General features: G+C 47.3%; 1 protein-coding gene across 2 annotated transcripts in view; it reads right to left on the bottom strand.

Annotated features, from left to right (window-relative positions):
* The window catches only part of USP42 (ubiquitin specific peptidase 42), a 1,198,372-nt gene that overhangs the window by 110,816 nt on the left and 1,073,231 nt on the right, over window positions 1-14,325 (bottom strand). Inside the window, exon 17 of one of the 2 annotated variants that reach the window (XM_069645629.1) lies at window positions 6,418-6,534. The exons of the other annotated variant lie outside the window; for it this stretch is intronic. Within the exon in view, the coding sequence (XP_069501730.1) occupies window positions 6,418-6,534 (117 nt within the window). The remainder of the gene's footprint in view (window positions 1-6,417; window positions 6,535-14,325) is intronic. 2 annotated transcript variants of the gene reach the window in all.

Consider the following 14,325-nt stretch of genomic DNA (forward strand, 5'->3'; position numbering starts at 1 on the left):
GGTGAGAAAAATAAATACTAGAAATCCAGCAAAGCTGCTGAGGGACTCATTAGGTAAGGGAAATCAGCCATTTATGAGAATTCTCCCTAACAGCATACCCTGCTAATAGCAGTGAATGCCTGTGTGCCAATATATTGGAAAGGACCAAAAACACCTACGAAAAAAGAATGGCTCAGCAAAGTACGAGCTATGCAATGGAGAGACTTTCCCACCTGATAAAACAGCTCTAAACAAAATATAGAAGACCTGTAGCTACCATTTCTGGAAAAATACAGCACTCAGGATACTATTTCCCCTATTCTTCTTTCATCTTTATACTACTCATATTTATCACTGACCTGAGATTTTATGAAAGATGAATATTTATGTGTACCAGTGCAGCTTAACTTGAGTTTCTGGATCCCGTCTCCCTCTAGACAGAGTGGGTCAAGTTTAAGTGAGATATTTAGATATTCCTGGCAAACGTGTTTTTATTAAGTTAAAATGCAATGCAGAATGTATTCTCATGGATAGTACAATGTATCAATGTTTTTCAATCCGATCAATATACTCACTCTACATTATTTTAGAACACAGGGTAAACTGAGCATTTACAACAGCATGATATCTTAAGGTCCACTTTTATTCTGTGAGCTTTACACATTAGTTGACCACTCACCCTTCTGCCGAGGTGTCATCTGTGAGTGTACACCCTTGCTTCAAACTATGCAGATCCACCAAAACACTATATTTTGTTACCAGTAGTACCCATCCCCTACCCGACATCCCACACCCGAATTCCTGGTTAAAGTACAGGTCAATCTTTTTGCTTTTTGTATACCATGTTCCTAGAAGCTGCGTGTGAAAAAAGGGAACTGGGAAAGTGGATTTGTGAGGCTCTATTTACGTACACCGAAGTCAGATTGGGTGTCCAGGCAGATGGGGCAAGAGCTGTTGGTGGTTTCCTGAAAACATTTCAAAAGCCAATATGCACCAGAGAAGATATTGCACGGTTGCGGCTCCCTGTGTGTCTGCAGGTGTCCGCAGGGGACGCCAGGCACCTGTACTTCTTCTCCACCTTCTCCCGGCCCACCCCATCTATTCCTGGTCACTTCTTCGCATGGTGTCTTCACCTCACTGTGTCCCACAGTTGTGTTAACTAGGGTTTTTTCTCCCCCCGCAGGATTCTCAAACTTAGGTGGCCTCTGTACCTAATACGCACTCACTTTTCTGAATTGTGGTAACCAGGGATTTTCTCCCCCCGCAGGATTCTCAAACTTAGGTGGCCTCTGTACCTAATACGCACTCACTGTTCTGAAATGTGGTAACCAGGGATTTTCTCCCCCCGCAGGATTCTCAAACTTAGGTGGCCTCTGTACCTAATACGCACTCACTGTTCTGAAATGTGGTAACCAGGGATTTTCTCCCCCTGCAGGATTCTCAAACTTAGGTGGCCTCTGTACCTAATATGCACTCACTGTTCTGAATTGTGGTAAACTAGGGCTTGCAGCTCACTTCCTGCCTGCATGCTCGCGTATCGTCTGTCTTCCTCCCCCACTCCCTCGTACTCCATGGTGCTCTCTATCTACTCTAACTGCTTCTCTATTGAATACCTTGCTCTCCTCACTACACTAAATCTGGTAGGAAAAAGTTTAAAAAGGACATCCTGGTCTCCAACCCAGGCCTCCTTATCGCTGACACCTACACTAGTGCCTGCTCCAAGGAAACTCTCATTGACATCCTCTTTTTCGCCTGATCTATGGACCCTTCATATGGTCTCTGTGCTCTCTCCTTTCTCCTCTTCTCCCATTAATGGTGGCACCCGTTGGGATGTCCTCTTGGCCTCCTTCCACTCCTCTAAGGCCATCATTAATGTCTACGCTAATGGGACCGTCTTGGTCCAAGGCCCTAAGGCCAACCTTCACTTCTTTCATAGACGCTTCCCATGCCTCATCAACTTCCTTTCCTCTCCTGCTGTCCCCGCTCCTCTGTCCTCGGCTACCTTGCCAATACCCTCCCTCCCTGCCCCCTCTCTTGCTCCTTCTTCTACACCTCCACAGGGCGTACCTCTGATCTGTACCCCTACCCGGAAGTCCTTCAAGGATGGCAACCTTCTCCACATTGCCACTCTTAACTCTCGCTCTGCAATCACGCATTCTTCTGATATCTGTCACCTTCTTGAGGAACTGGACCTTGACGTCCTCTGTCTCACTGAGACATGGTTCACGGCCAGCTCTGTCACCAGCTTTGACACACTCCTACCTGACGGCTACAAGATCCTCTCCGTGCCCAGGCCCAACCGTGCAGGGGGGGGGTGTAGCCCTCATCTTCCCTGAGTGGATTCCTGCCACTGTCACTCCTACGCAGTCCTACTCCTCTTTTGAATGCCTTGTCTGCAGTCTCTCTCTCTCTCCTAGCCATTCCCTTACCGTGGCTACTATCTATCGGCCACCTGGTCAAATCTCCTCCTTCCTCTCTGAGTGGGCTGATCTCTCCTCCTCACTCCTGTCCTCAACCACCCAACTCCTCTTTCTTGGTGACTTCAACATCCACTTGGATGTCTCCTGTCCCCCCACGGGACTCTTTCGTGACCTCTGCGACTCTCTCTCACCCTCTATTCTCCCGTCTGGGCCTACTCATTCTGCAGGGCACACTCTTGATGCTCTGATCTCTTCTGACCTTCCCCTTTCCGTCCCTCTCTCCACTCCTCTCTCCTGGAGTGATCACTTTCTCCTATCCTCCCACCTCACCCTCCCCACCCCACAGGCAAAGCCACCCTCATCACGACCCATGAAGCGCGTGTCAGTTGAGGCTTTCGCTGCCACCTTCGCACCCCCCCCTCCTCCTTCGGCTGACTCCCACCCTGACACTGCCCTCTCCATGCTCCATTCGGCTATATCTTATACTCTTGATATCCTTGCCCCTGTCATGAGAATCCGCCTGAAGCCCAAAGCCAAATGTAACTCCTGGTATGACTCGGAGCTCGTCACCCTTAAACGCAAGTGCAGGGTGGCAGAGAGGAAATGGCGTGCTTCATGTTCATCCTCTGACAAACTGGCCTGCCGCCTGCTCCAAAGGCAATACCGTCTCTCCGTTCTCTCCAAGAAGAGAGCCCTTATACAAGCCCGCATCTCTGCGGCATCTAACAACTCGGCCGAACTCTTTAAAATCTGCAAGGAGCTTGCCAACCCTGCTGCAGTCTCTACCTCTCCTGTCCCCTCCCAGGCCCTCTGCTCTGCACTGGCCTCTCACTTCATCTCTAAAACTCAGGACATCCTGTCCTCACTCTCCTCGTATCACCTTTCCCTCCCTCTCTTCCTGGCTCTTCCTCTGGCCCTTCTACAGCCACCCCTCCTCCCTCCTTCTCTGCCTTTCCCCTTTTTTCTGCTGACGAGGTTTCCAGACAAGTCCGATCTATGAAAGTCTCGTCTAAAAAGGTTCACCCCTGTTCCTCCAAAACTATCAAGGACCACATCGACTCCCTGGCTCCTGCCCTGGCTGACTTTTGCAACCACTCCTTCGCCTCTGGAGTCTTCCCATCCCCCTTAAGCACTCCCTTGTGCACCTTCTTCTTAAGAAACCTTCTTCTGACCCCTCCTGCCCCGCTAACTATCGCCCAATCTCCATCACTCCCTTCCTGGGCAAGCTCCTGGAGAAACTGGCCATCTCCCAGCTTAGCCTCCATGCTGAATCTGTTGGGAGTCTTCATGACCATCAATCTGGCTTCAGAGCTGCCAGAAGCACAAAAACTGCTCTCCTGAACATCTGTGAGGACCTACTCTTGAACCTTGACTCCAACACTCCGTGTGTTCTCATTCTGCTCGATCTCTCTTCTGCCTTTGACACTGTCAACCATGCCATCCTGCTCAATCGTCTCCGTGATAACCTGGGTATCACTGGTCAGGCTCTGGCGTGGCTGACCTCTTTCCTCTCCAATCGACCCTCCAAGGTCCAACTGGGGTCCTTCCTCTCTGACATCTTTTTCTCCACCTGTGGTGTCCCCAAGGGATCAAATCTCTCCCCCTGGCTGTTCAACCAGTACCTGGCACTCCTTGCCCACCGCATCGCCACTCTCTGCCCCAACTTTCAGTGCTATGCGGACGATACCCAGCTCATTTTCAGGCTACCCTCGGCCTCCTCCTCTCCTTCCCTCATCTCTGATTGCCTGTCTGCTATCCAGGAATGGTGTGCCGCCAATGACCTCTGCCTTAATTCCAGTAAGACTGAGATTCTACTCATCGGCACACCCACTCCCTCCTTCCCTGCAGCTCTCTGGCCGGCCTCTCTTGGCCCTCTTCCTGCTCCTACCTGCACGGCAAAAAACCTCAGGGTTATCTTCGACTCCACACTCTCCTTCTCTCCTCATATATCTGACGTCTCTAAGAAGTCACACTACCAGCTGCACCTCCTCGGAGGTATTCTTCCCTTCCTGTCCTTCTCCCAGAAGCTCACTGTCTCACGAGCCCTGGTTCTCTCAAAGCTGGACTACTGTAACAGCCTCTATCTTAATCTGCCTGCCTCCACTCTCCGCCCTCTGCAACTCATCCAGAACAGAACTGCAAGACTTGTCCTTGGCTTCAAGCCCAGGGACCGTATCTCTCCAGGACTGAAGTCTCTACACTGGCTCCCAGTGGCTGCGAGGATAAAGTTCAAAACCCTCTGCATTGTCCACAAGGCCTTCTAGGGCCTGGGGCCTAAATACCTTCAACTCTCTCTTCCTAAATATCTTCCTTCCCGAGCCCTTCGCTCATCCGTCGCCAACTCCCTCAGGGTCATCCGCTTCTCGAAGCAACGAGCTGGGGGTAGATCTCTCTCTGCGGCAGGGGCCTCCCTCTGGAACAGCCTTCCTGCCTCCCTGAAACTTGAGGAGAACCATATACGGTTCCGGAAGCACCTCAAAACCTTCCTCTTTGCTTCTGCTTTCTCTCTCCCTCTCCCCTGCTAATTCTTCACTGAATCTGCACCGAATCTGCAACTGGGCCACTCTCGCCGACCTCGGTCCTGGGCCCAGCCACTCTCCACTTGCACTGCCTCCCTGGCAACCCCTGCACTGCGGGACTGTCTCTGTATCCCTACAGCCCCCGTTCCCAGCACTTGTCTGCACTTACCTTGCACTTGCCACCAGCTGGCCCTTATTATTTTATTCTACTTACCTTGTACTGCACTTCCCCCCTCCCCTCCCCTTGCACTTTCTCCCTTCCCCCTACCCCTGCACTTGCGATCTGAATGACACCTGGCCTAGTAGGATCGCTGTCTGTCTTCCCCTGTTCCCCCCTCCCTGCCTCATCGCACCTTGAAACACTTGAAACCCTTGTGTATAGGCGCGTTACAAATGCCATATCATATCATATGGTCTGTAGGAAAAAAGTATCCATTAAAAAAGAAAGATTTTTTTGTTGTTTAGATTTGGAAGAAAAATAAAATTACATAGCCATCCTTATTTCCTTCCCCCTCCTCCACTCAAGTTTGAAAGGGGAGATCAACTAAGCGAGCAGAAAAATGAACTAAATGTGGATGACTTGAATCTGGGAATTTTGGGAGACCTCAGATCAACTGGTTATATTTAAGTGATAATGGACGCCTTGGAAAGCTGTACCAATGTGGATGGCCTGCAAGGGAAGCTAGCACTTGTGGCAGCAAAGGAAAAGTGACAAACCAAGAGGAAGGCTCACGCAAAGCAGTGCTTGACTAAGAGTGAGCAAGCAATAACAACGGACAACAGCAGCAAGAATGAGGCCTAAGTTAGAAGGGCACAGAGAAGGGCGGTGGGGATGATGAATATGAGAGGGAGATGTAGACCAAAAACAGCAGGGTGTACGAGAGGTGGTATGTGGGGAAGCAGGGGGAAGGGGCCCCACAGAGGAAGCTGACTTGGCAGGGACGACTGCCTTATTTCCTTTGTGTCGATTGGACAATGAGAATGTGAATGTTGCTAGTTAAAGTTCCTTTGTTCTGCCAAGAAAGATTTTGTGCAATGTTTTCATTTTGATTGTTTTAAAAAAGTGAAGCTTATTTTGCATTAATATTGAAAAATAGTGCACTGGGATTAACCCTGGTGGCAATGAATATTCAACAGCTTACAAATCTTGGAAGGATGCCTCACTTGAGATTAATGGAACATAATACAGCATGTACCACCGCATTAATAATTCAGGAAAAGACCATATGGCTCTTTTGAATGAAACTTATTCTCTAGTGCCCTATGGACATTATAGACTGCACATTTGGGGCATTAATGGACGCCTTATGCTGAATGGTCTTTGTGGTCGTGCTTTTTAAATTTACTTCAGTGATGAATGTTTATATTTCAATACAGTAGTAATAGTCAGTTAAAACAAAATTGTATATCCGTCTTACTCTTTTGCATTTCCAAAATGGTGCATAGCAAAATCAAAACTAAGAAAATATCAGTAAATTCATTAAAAACATGTGACTTACTTGGTTCTGTATCTTTACAAGAACGTAAAGATTCATATCCAAATCTATGCATGTCAATGCAACTATATTCAGAACCAACTCTCGGGCCATTTCTGTAAGGATTGTGATAATAGGGATCTGCAAAAATGAACAGTAATGGAGGAGATAATTTGGAAACTATTCATGTAATGAAATTCACGTCCCTTTGTTTTCCTTGCAATTTTATTACTTCACATTGATTAAGGGCTACATATGGTTGCTCCTCCATGGTTAAGACGAGTACAAAACAAATGAGATAGGAGCATATACAACCTTTTTTGTAATCTAATAAGTGTTTAGCAATAGCTTTAAGACAAAGGCAGAAACACGTTATTTCTTGGGTTACATCATTTGTTTATACGCATCAATACAAATGATAAATGCAGTGAGCGAGGACCATTAGTATTTTAAATTTAAAGTGCTCACCACGCTCCCTTTTGAAAGAGCCTTGCGCACCCTGAACATCCTCTGTATCCACTTAGTGGACCGGTCTCAGGGTTTGAAGAACATTTATCTCCATATAGGGGATCTTAACCTTGAAAAAAGACTGATCATGGCCATAGTTAACCAGTCTGTGCAGCTGAGCAGAATGTTCTATTCTTTGTTATTTAGCTGTAACAAGCGCATTATACGTCAATATAGCATGCTCACTCCCTTTCTCTGTTTCTATGAGGGTCAGAATCATGATGTCAGGTATGCATCTACTAAAGCCACCATACCCATTGTGGGCGGCTGCTCGAACAGAGGGTAAAAAATCTATATTAAAAGGAGCACAAGGGAGAGTTTCTTTTTTTTAACAAAAGCAACTATTAAAAAACAAAAAAGGAAATCATTCAACTCAGGGTTGTTCAACTCTAGTCCTCAAGAGCTGGAAACATGTCAGATTTTCAGGATAGGCCTCATTAATATTTATGAGATAAATGTGCATACAATGATTCTAAAATTATGCAAACTTCTTCTCATGAATATTAATGAGGGATCTCCTGTAAACTCTTCAGGATTCCTGCCCTCGAGGCCTGGAGTTGGACAACCCAAATATTTAACTGAACTAATATTGTGAGCTTGCTCTTTTTAATTTGTACAATTCCCATTTCTAATTATCACTTACAGTATATATTTTATTCATAAGAATGTAAACTTGTTTCACTGAGAAAAAACTTAGAATACCCATATACATTATTTTCTACAAGAACGTTCTCATTCCAGGATGGACAATTTGAAACATTTGGACAGTTTTGAACACTCTTTCAAATGCTCCTATCAGAAAGGTATCACTACATATGATCCCCACCAAAAATATCACGGTATATATGGTCGTCTGGAACGGCCATAGGCGATATTTTTTGGGGGGGATCATTTTTGGGGTTTTTGGGACCAGGGGTTGCGGGGGTATTCCCCGCTCCTTTAAAAATAATAAAGGGGTTGCAGGGCTGTCCCCCGCAGGTTCCATGCCTTAATATCACTGCAGAAATATGGCGATATTTTTGTATGGGGATATATTTGCGGGGATATTAACACATGGAACCATCAGAAAGGGGAATGGAACAAATAACACTACTGTGGGTTCCAGCCTGCTTTTCTTTCATACAAAGATAAATTATAAATTACTCACCTTAGTGACTAAAGTACTCCTAGTCCATAGTCCCCTTTCCTCCATACTGCATGGGCGTCCCTCGCTAGGGACAGGAGACAGAACCTTTTTCACCAGAAGAAATCTTCTTCCCCTTTAAAGTTAGAGGCGCGGCCCTGGGAGCATGCGCTCCCCTGTCTCCACCCACCGGCGCCACTCCTCAGTCCCCATTGACGCGTCGACAATATTAACATTGCCTTATGAAACCAGTTTTATTAGGGGGGAGGATGGTGGGACGTATGGCGGGAAGGGGACTATGGAATAAGAGTATGTTAGTCACTACGGGGAGTAACTTATAATTACTCCTACGTCCCGTCCCCTTTCCTCCATACTGCATGGGCGATTACAACTGAATGTACCCCCAGGGTGGAGAGGTGACCCTCCTTAAGAAAACAAGTTCCTTAGTACTGCCTGTCCGAAAGCCGCATCTGACCTAGAGCTAGCATCTAAACAGTAGTGCTTGCAGAAGGCTGAAGGAGTGGCCCATGTTTCCGCCCTGCTGATGACCTGCAACGCGACGTGTCTCTGGAATGCGACCACAGTGGCCTTGGCTCTGATGGCGTGGGCATGCATGAACGCTGAAAGTGGTTTTTGCCGCCCTTCATATGCCTCCTTGATGGTCGAAACCATCCACCCTGCTATAGAGGCCTTGGAAGCCTGATAATCCGGTCTTGACTCCCCGAAGGTGACAAAGAGCCTCCAACTTGCGGAAGCTCTTTGTCCTGTCCAGATAGATTTCCAGAACGCACCTGACATCCAGAAAGTGCAAGACCCTTTGATCATTGTCCTTAGCATCTGCAAAGAAAGTAAGTAACACTATCTCCTCATTTAGATGGAAAGAAGAGTCTAATTTAGGTAAGAACGCTGGATGCGTTCTCATGACCAAATTATTTCTGTGAAACGTAGTGTACGGTTCCGAAGCCACCAGTGCCTGGACTTCGCTAACCCTACGTGCAGATAAGACCCACCAAGAGAGGTGTTTTAATGGTGACAAGCCTGATGTCCGCGGATGCCATTGGTTCAAACGTTTTGTGCGCCAGGGTGCCCAACACTAAGTTGAGGTCCCACACAGGGTGTGGTTTCTTGATAGGCGGGTAGAGCCCGATTAGTCCAGCCATATGTCGCTTAACCACCGGGTTGGAGGAAGAGAAGACTTCCTCCTCCGAGTTCCGGTAGGCTCCTATGGCCGCCAGGTAGGTACTGCATGTGTCTATTTGCACTCCTGAGTGTGCGAGGTGTTTAGAGAAGGATAGCACATCGTCCAACGTGCAAGTAAGCGGGTCAACCTCCTTAGATTCCGCCCAGCGGCAAACCTAGTCCATTTGCTTTTGTACTGGCTCCTAGTAGCATCACTCCCAGGGCCCTGTGTTAGGAAAGATTTTATAATAGTATGTCATTTTCCCTCCATGTGTCAACCCCCAAACGTTTTGCTGCTGTTTAGACACCATTGACTGACTTTGCCAGAGAAGCACAGTCTTCAGCTGCACTCCTCTGGGCTTTCGCTCACTTTTTATGGGGAAACTGACATGCCAAGACAGTCAGTATTGGGAGACTTTGTTTCCCTAAGTCCTTTCCTCATGTTGCAACCTTTGTGCAACATGTAACAAGTGTGCAATGTATCTTACCATACAGCACATTTGGGTCTATAGTCATTTCTTAAGGCCCTAGATACTCTCGCTGGACTTTTTATGAACTGTGCAGATGTGTCATGGACAGGACTGGTGGCAGCTATCTTACTGCCATGTTAACCGCGTTAACTGCGTTTGGCACGAATAGGTGGCCTGGCTCCAAAATGGCCATGCCACAAGGCTCTTTTTCCTGTCCTTTGGCCATCTTGTCCCTTCACCTTCCCCAGATCAAATCGACCCGGGCCAGTCCTTATTTTGTCATGCACTTTCCCGCAAATCCCAATGCTTTCGCGGGTTTCTGCATGCCCTGTGTGTGTGCCTCCAGGATGTGGCCTGGAATGTCCGATTCCAATACACATACTTGGTGCCAGAGAGACTGGAGTGGCATGAATGCCTGGGTCTACTGTGGTCCGTGATTGGTCCACGTATGGAGCGTGTGTTTGTGAGCAGATCTCCCATTGGGTCCTCTCAGCTTTGGCGCAAAGGTAACTTTGGATAAGAGGATGCTGAAAACACCACTAACATGTCGATCTCCTGAGTTCTCACTGAACAAAGGATAAGATCCAAGTATCCAGCAACACAAAGCCGAGGAAGGTTTGGCACCCTGATCCCGTTGTTGTCCCATGGGACCCCTCTGCATCTGGTCATCCTAGAAGGTCTGCGAAGACGCTTCGACCCATTGGAATAGTGGGATCAACTATTCTCGGCACCTTCATCAAACCCTGCAAGTAAGCTTTCCCGGAAGTGTCCTTGGGCCAACCAGTGGACTGACCAGTTACCCAGTTGCTTTGCTTTGTCACTGCCGCTGTTTCGAGGAGGCCCCTGAAACTTTGGGAAACTGCTAGCTCTGTGTCCACGGCACCCTCACACCGAATTTCGTACACTTGGCGTTCCCAGGTCTGAAGTGAGACGAGTGCGCCAGGACCGCAGTAAGCGCGGTTACTGTGTTGCCCTGCCGCGGCAACGTCCTGTGCAAGTTCGCTGCATTTGTGACCCTCTTGCCCCTGAAGCCTGCTGCAGTGAAACTGGGTTGATTCATCCACCCGGAGCGGAGAAATCGCCACTGTCCCGTTTGGGAATCATCACTGTATCTCAAGAACTGAAAGGTGCTGAGACGTCCTTTTTGCCGCATTCGAACCTGCCAGCGAAGTGGACTGAACTGGCGAAGTTTGGGTCTGCTTGCGTCGGGGACCGGTGAGTACTCCTTATCCCAACTGGTGGCCCCTAGCGCAAGAGCTAATTTTTACACACAAGTGGCCCCTGGGGGCCCCTCTCCTTTCCACAGCTATTGCAAAATAGCGACCCCATCCCACACTCTCGAAATGCCTCTGCCTTCAAGTGGAGGTCCTTCTTGAATAGTGGGAACTTGTTCTGCATCGCCTCATCCACCTTCCTGAGCTGCTAGAGACCCTTGAAGAGTCCCTATTCCGCCCATTGGCACAAGCGCATGCATGTACTACTGAGCACAAGGCTCCTCTCTTCGTAGGGATTGGACTGCCTCTTAGTTAGGTGTATTATTGATGTTGAACTGGGCCTAAAGATTACTTGCACTGCCTGTTTCCTTCCCCTCTAGGTTGTCAACATATTTGGTGCAGTCACCCCTTTAGACCCCCCATGGTCTTGTATATATATTGTATTGAGTGTGATGTGTTGGTTTACTCAGTGTTACTGTGATTCTTTTGCTATGGTCTATGTTACAAAGGCCTTGTAATAAATGTGTCTATATTTTTGATATAACACCTGTCTGGAGTAATTTGTAAGTGTCCTTGCTCTGTGTGCTCATGGAGGTCCTTCAGTCACCCTCACCGCTCCTGAGACTTAGTCTTGACCGCCTGCCATAGCTACCCTGATTAGTCTGGCTTGACCAGAGGTTACCCTGTTCCAAGAAACTAGGTTGGCCTTCTGAACCTCTGCCCCTCCAGGTCAGAGTTCTGAAATCCTTCTTAACAAATTGGTGTACAGCGGTGGGATAGGACTGAAGGTATCCAGTGTTGCATACTAGTGAAGGCATTTCGAGTTATTCCTACCAGGACACAGTGAATTGTTGTAGCGTAACTGAAAAAGGCCATAGTCCTATCTATCAATATGGAAACAAGTACCTTGTTAACTTTAAATGCTTCTAAATCTGAAAGATTGAGAAAGATGTGTGCTGAGAGAGGTGTCTCTGCTCAAGGCACAAAAATGGAAATTATCCAAATAATCATGTACTGGCACGAAGCTCAGCTTAGTGTCACAGCTTCTGAGGACAGTGCAGAAGGAGGTGGGGCTGCTCTCACTGGCAGAACTGGTACTTCTGCCGCTGCACTGATCCATAGAGATAATGAGGATTTGGAGGATGTAATGTCTAATGTTTCTTCTGCCAGAGCTGAAGGTGAGGTGTTAGGGAGAATTTTCATTCTATGGCTAATTTCCCTTACCTATAGAGTCCCCCAGCAGCTTTGCTGGATTTGAAGGGTTTGTTTTTTCTCCTGCTAAGAGTGAGACTCTTTTTCCCACTCTTAGGCATATTTGCTATGTGTGTTCTAAGCTATTTTTTGTGTTTAATGTCTATGGGGTTTATCTCACCCTCATAGGAACCATCTTTATCCACATGTGTTACACAGCACCTTCTGTGCAGTGACACAGGGGTGTCGTAGCGACCCCCAAACAGACTCCATACCCTGGGACTGACTGTCTCCCAGGGCATGCACAGTCCCCATTGACTTTACTAGTCACTCTTTATGAACATAACCAGTACAACCCATCTTACTATGGAGGTGCTGGCAAGGGTTAATAGTTTTTCCCTTATGTTCATTTTCGAGAGGGTACCGTACAGTCCCCCTCTCAAAGGTTTCTGGCTGGTGGCAGTGGTTACTACCAAAAATATTCGACCGCGAATATATTTCTCTATGGGATTTTCCCATTGTTCGAGGCTACCACATTCACTGACAGCCTCTAACATACCGCCGGGTTATTCTTATATTAACTTTGCTCCCATAGGTTTTATTTGCCAGAACCTTTATATAAATACTTTCTCGTGTCTTTCTCTACGATCCTAAACTAGGTCGGGGATCCTTTGTTCGTCCTTTTGGCGGGCTTCTGCCAAGAAGCCCTCCTTTCGGTGCGACTGAGTCTGGGGTGGACCCATTGTGTAGGAGGGGGAGTAGGACCCCTGGACAGGGTTATCTCAGCAACCCATGTCGCACTCTGCCCGGATAGGCTGGAGGGTCTCCCACCACTGTGCGAGTGACAGCTAGGCTGTATGAATGGGGGTCTTTTTGCATAAAAGCAGGGTCCTGAGGACTGGAAGAGCAAGACGTCGCCACTGGAACTAAGAAGCCGAAGAGGAGAGAAGCCAAAGACATCTGCACCAACTGAACCACCGGTGAAGCCCTGCTACAGCTTCTCACCACTTTTCTCCACACAACGAGAGAAGATCTTCATCTGCAAGAGCCTTCTTCCCTTGAGCTGGTGGGGCCAACCAGTTTGCCAATCGCCTTCCAGGACCTGCCTTGTTCGAATCGCCACTAGGAGACCCGATAGCCAGGTACCCGTCCACCCGGACAGCGATTTAACGGAGCATACCTTTTATTTTGTTTGGCAGCACCGCGGCTGGTTTTATCCCTGGGCAGTGTAGTAACTCGAACCTTCCTCTACGACGAGAGTCTCTCTTCCTCTGCTGGATCTCCCGAACTGCAGGAACTGCCAGGAACAACTGCCACCGCAGGAGCCTCTTCTACATTTTAAAGGTACTTTGTTCTGCCAGGCCTCCCTTTTCGTTTGGTAGTTTGAAATGTGTTTTAAATCCTTTACCTACCTGCTGGGTTGGCCGCCCCTATTCTCTAACATTGTCTTTCACCTTCTGCAACCACCTTTTAGAATCGTTTAACAAAGACTTGACTGCAGCTACAAGAACATTTTGCTACTAGGCTCTTTACCCTGTACCACTGACTCTGGCACAGGCCTATTGACTCTGGCTGAATCTGTTATAACTGCCTTCTCTAGATTGCTTCTCAACTGGAAATGTGTTGGTGCACCTAACTCTTATAACCACCTTTTCCTTACCACTTAAAAATCTTGTGAAGTGCCATTTTGCTTGGTTTTCACCTCAGTATCATACATGCTAAAGTATTGCCTTGACTAAACTTGTTCACAAACTTATTGGGAAGTGTTGCTAGGGTGCCTAAGAGTATATTCCTGTATAACTTGCCCTTTCCCTCTATGGTGAGAAATTGATAGAGTGCCATTTGTGTTTGGTTTTCACTGTGCCGTTTTGCTCAGTTTTCACTCTTGCTCAAACTTGTCTACAATTTAACCAGGGAGTTGTGTATACTTTTCTTGACTGATTTTAACTTGCTTTAATAACTGTGATTAATGTGTTGAACTAGAAGTGTGTAAAATAAATATATATTCTTTTTAATACAAAGCTTTGGTCAGTGTTTCCGTGTGCCATAGTATTGTAGTCCTATTGTGTAAATCCTGAATACTGCTCATCTCCCCCTTGAGATAAGTCTGACTGCTTAGCCACAGCTACCAACTAAATATGTGTGATACAGATTGCTACAAAAAAATAATAACAACAACAAAAAATACCAAAGGGGATTTATTGCTCATACCTGTGGTCTTAATCTTCTATAGTGCTCCCTAAGGGGA

The sequence above is a fragment of the Ambystoma mexicanum genome, chromosome 2p (genome assembly GCF_040938575.1).
Source record: "Ambystoma mexicanum isolate Mex_15411 chromosome 2p, UKY_AmexF1_1, whole genome shotgun sequence".
NCBI classification, from domain to species: domain Eukaryota; kingdom Metazoa; phylum Chordata; class Amphibia; order Caudata; family Ambystomatidae; genus Ambystoma; species Ambystoma mexicanum.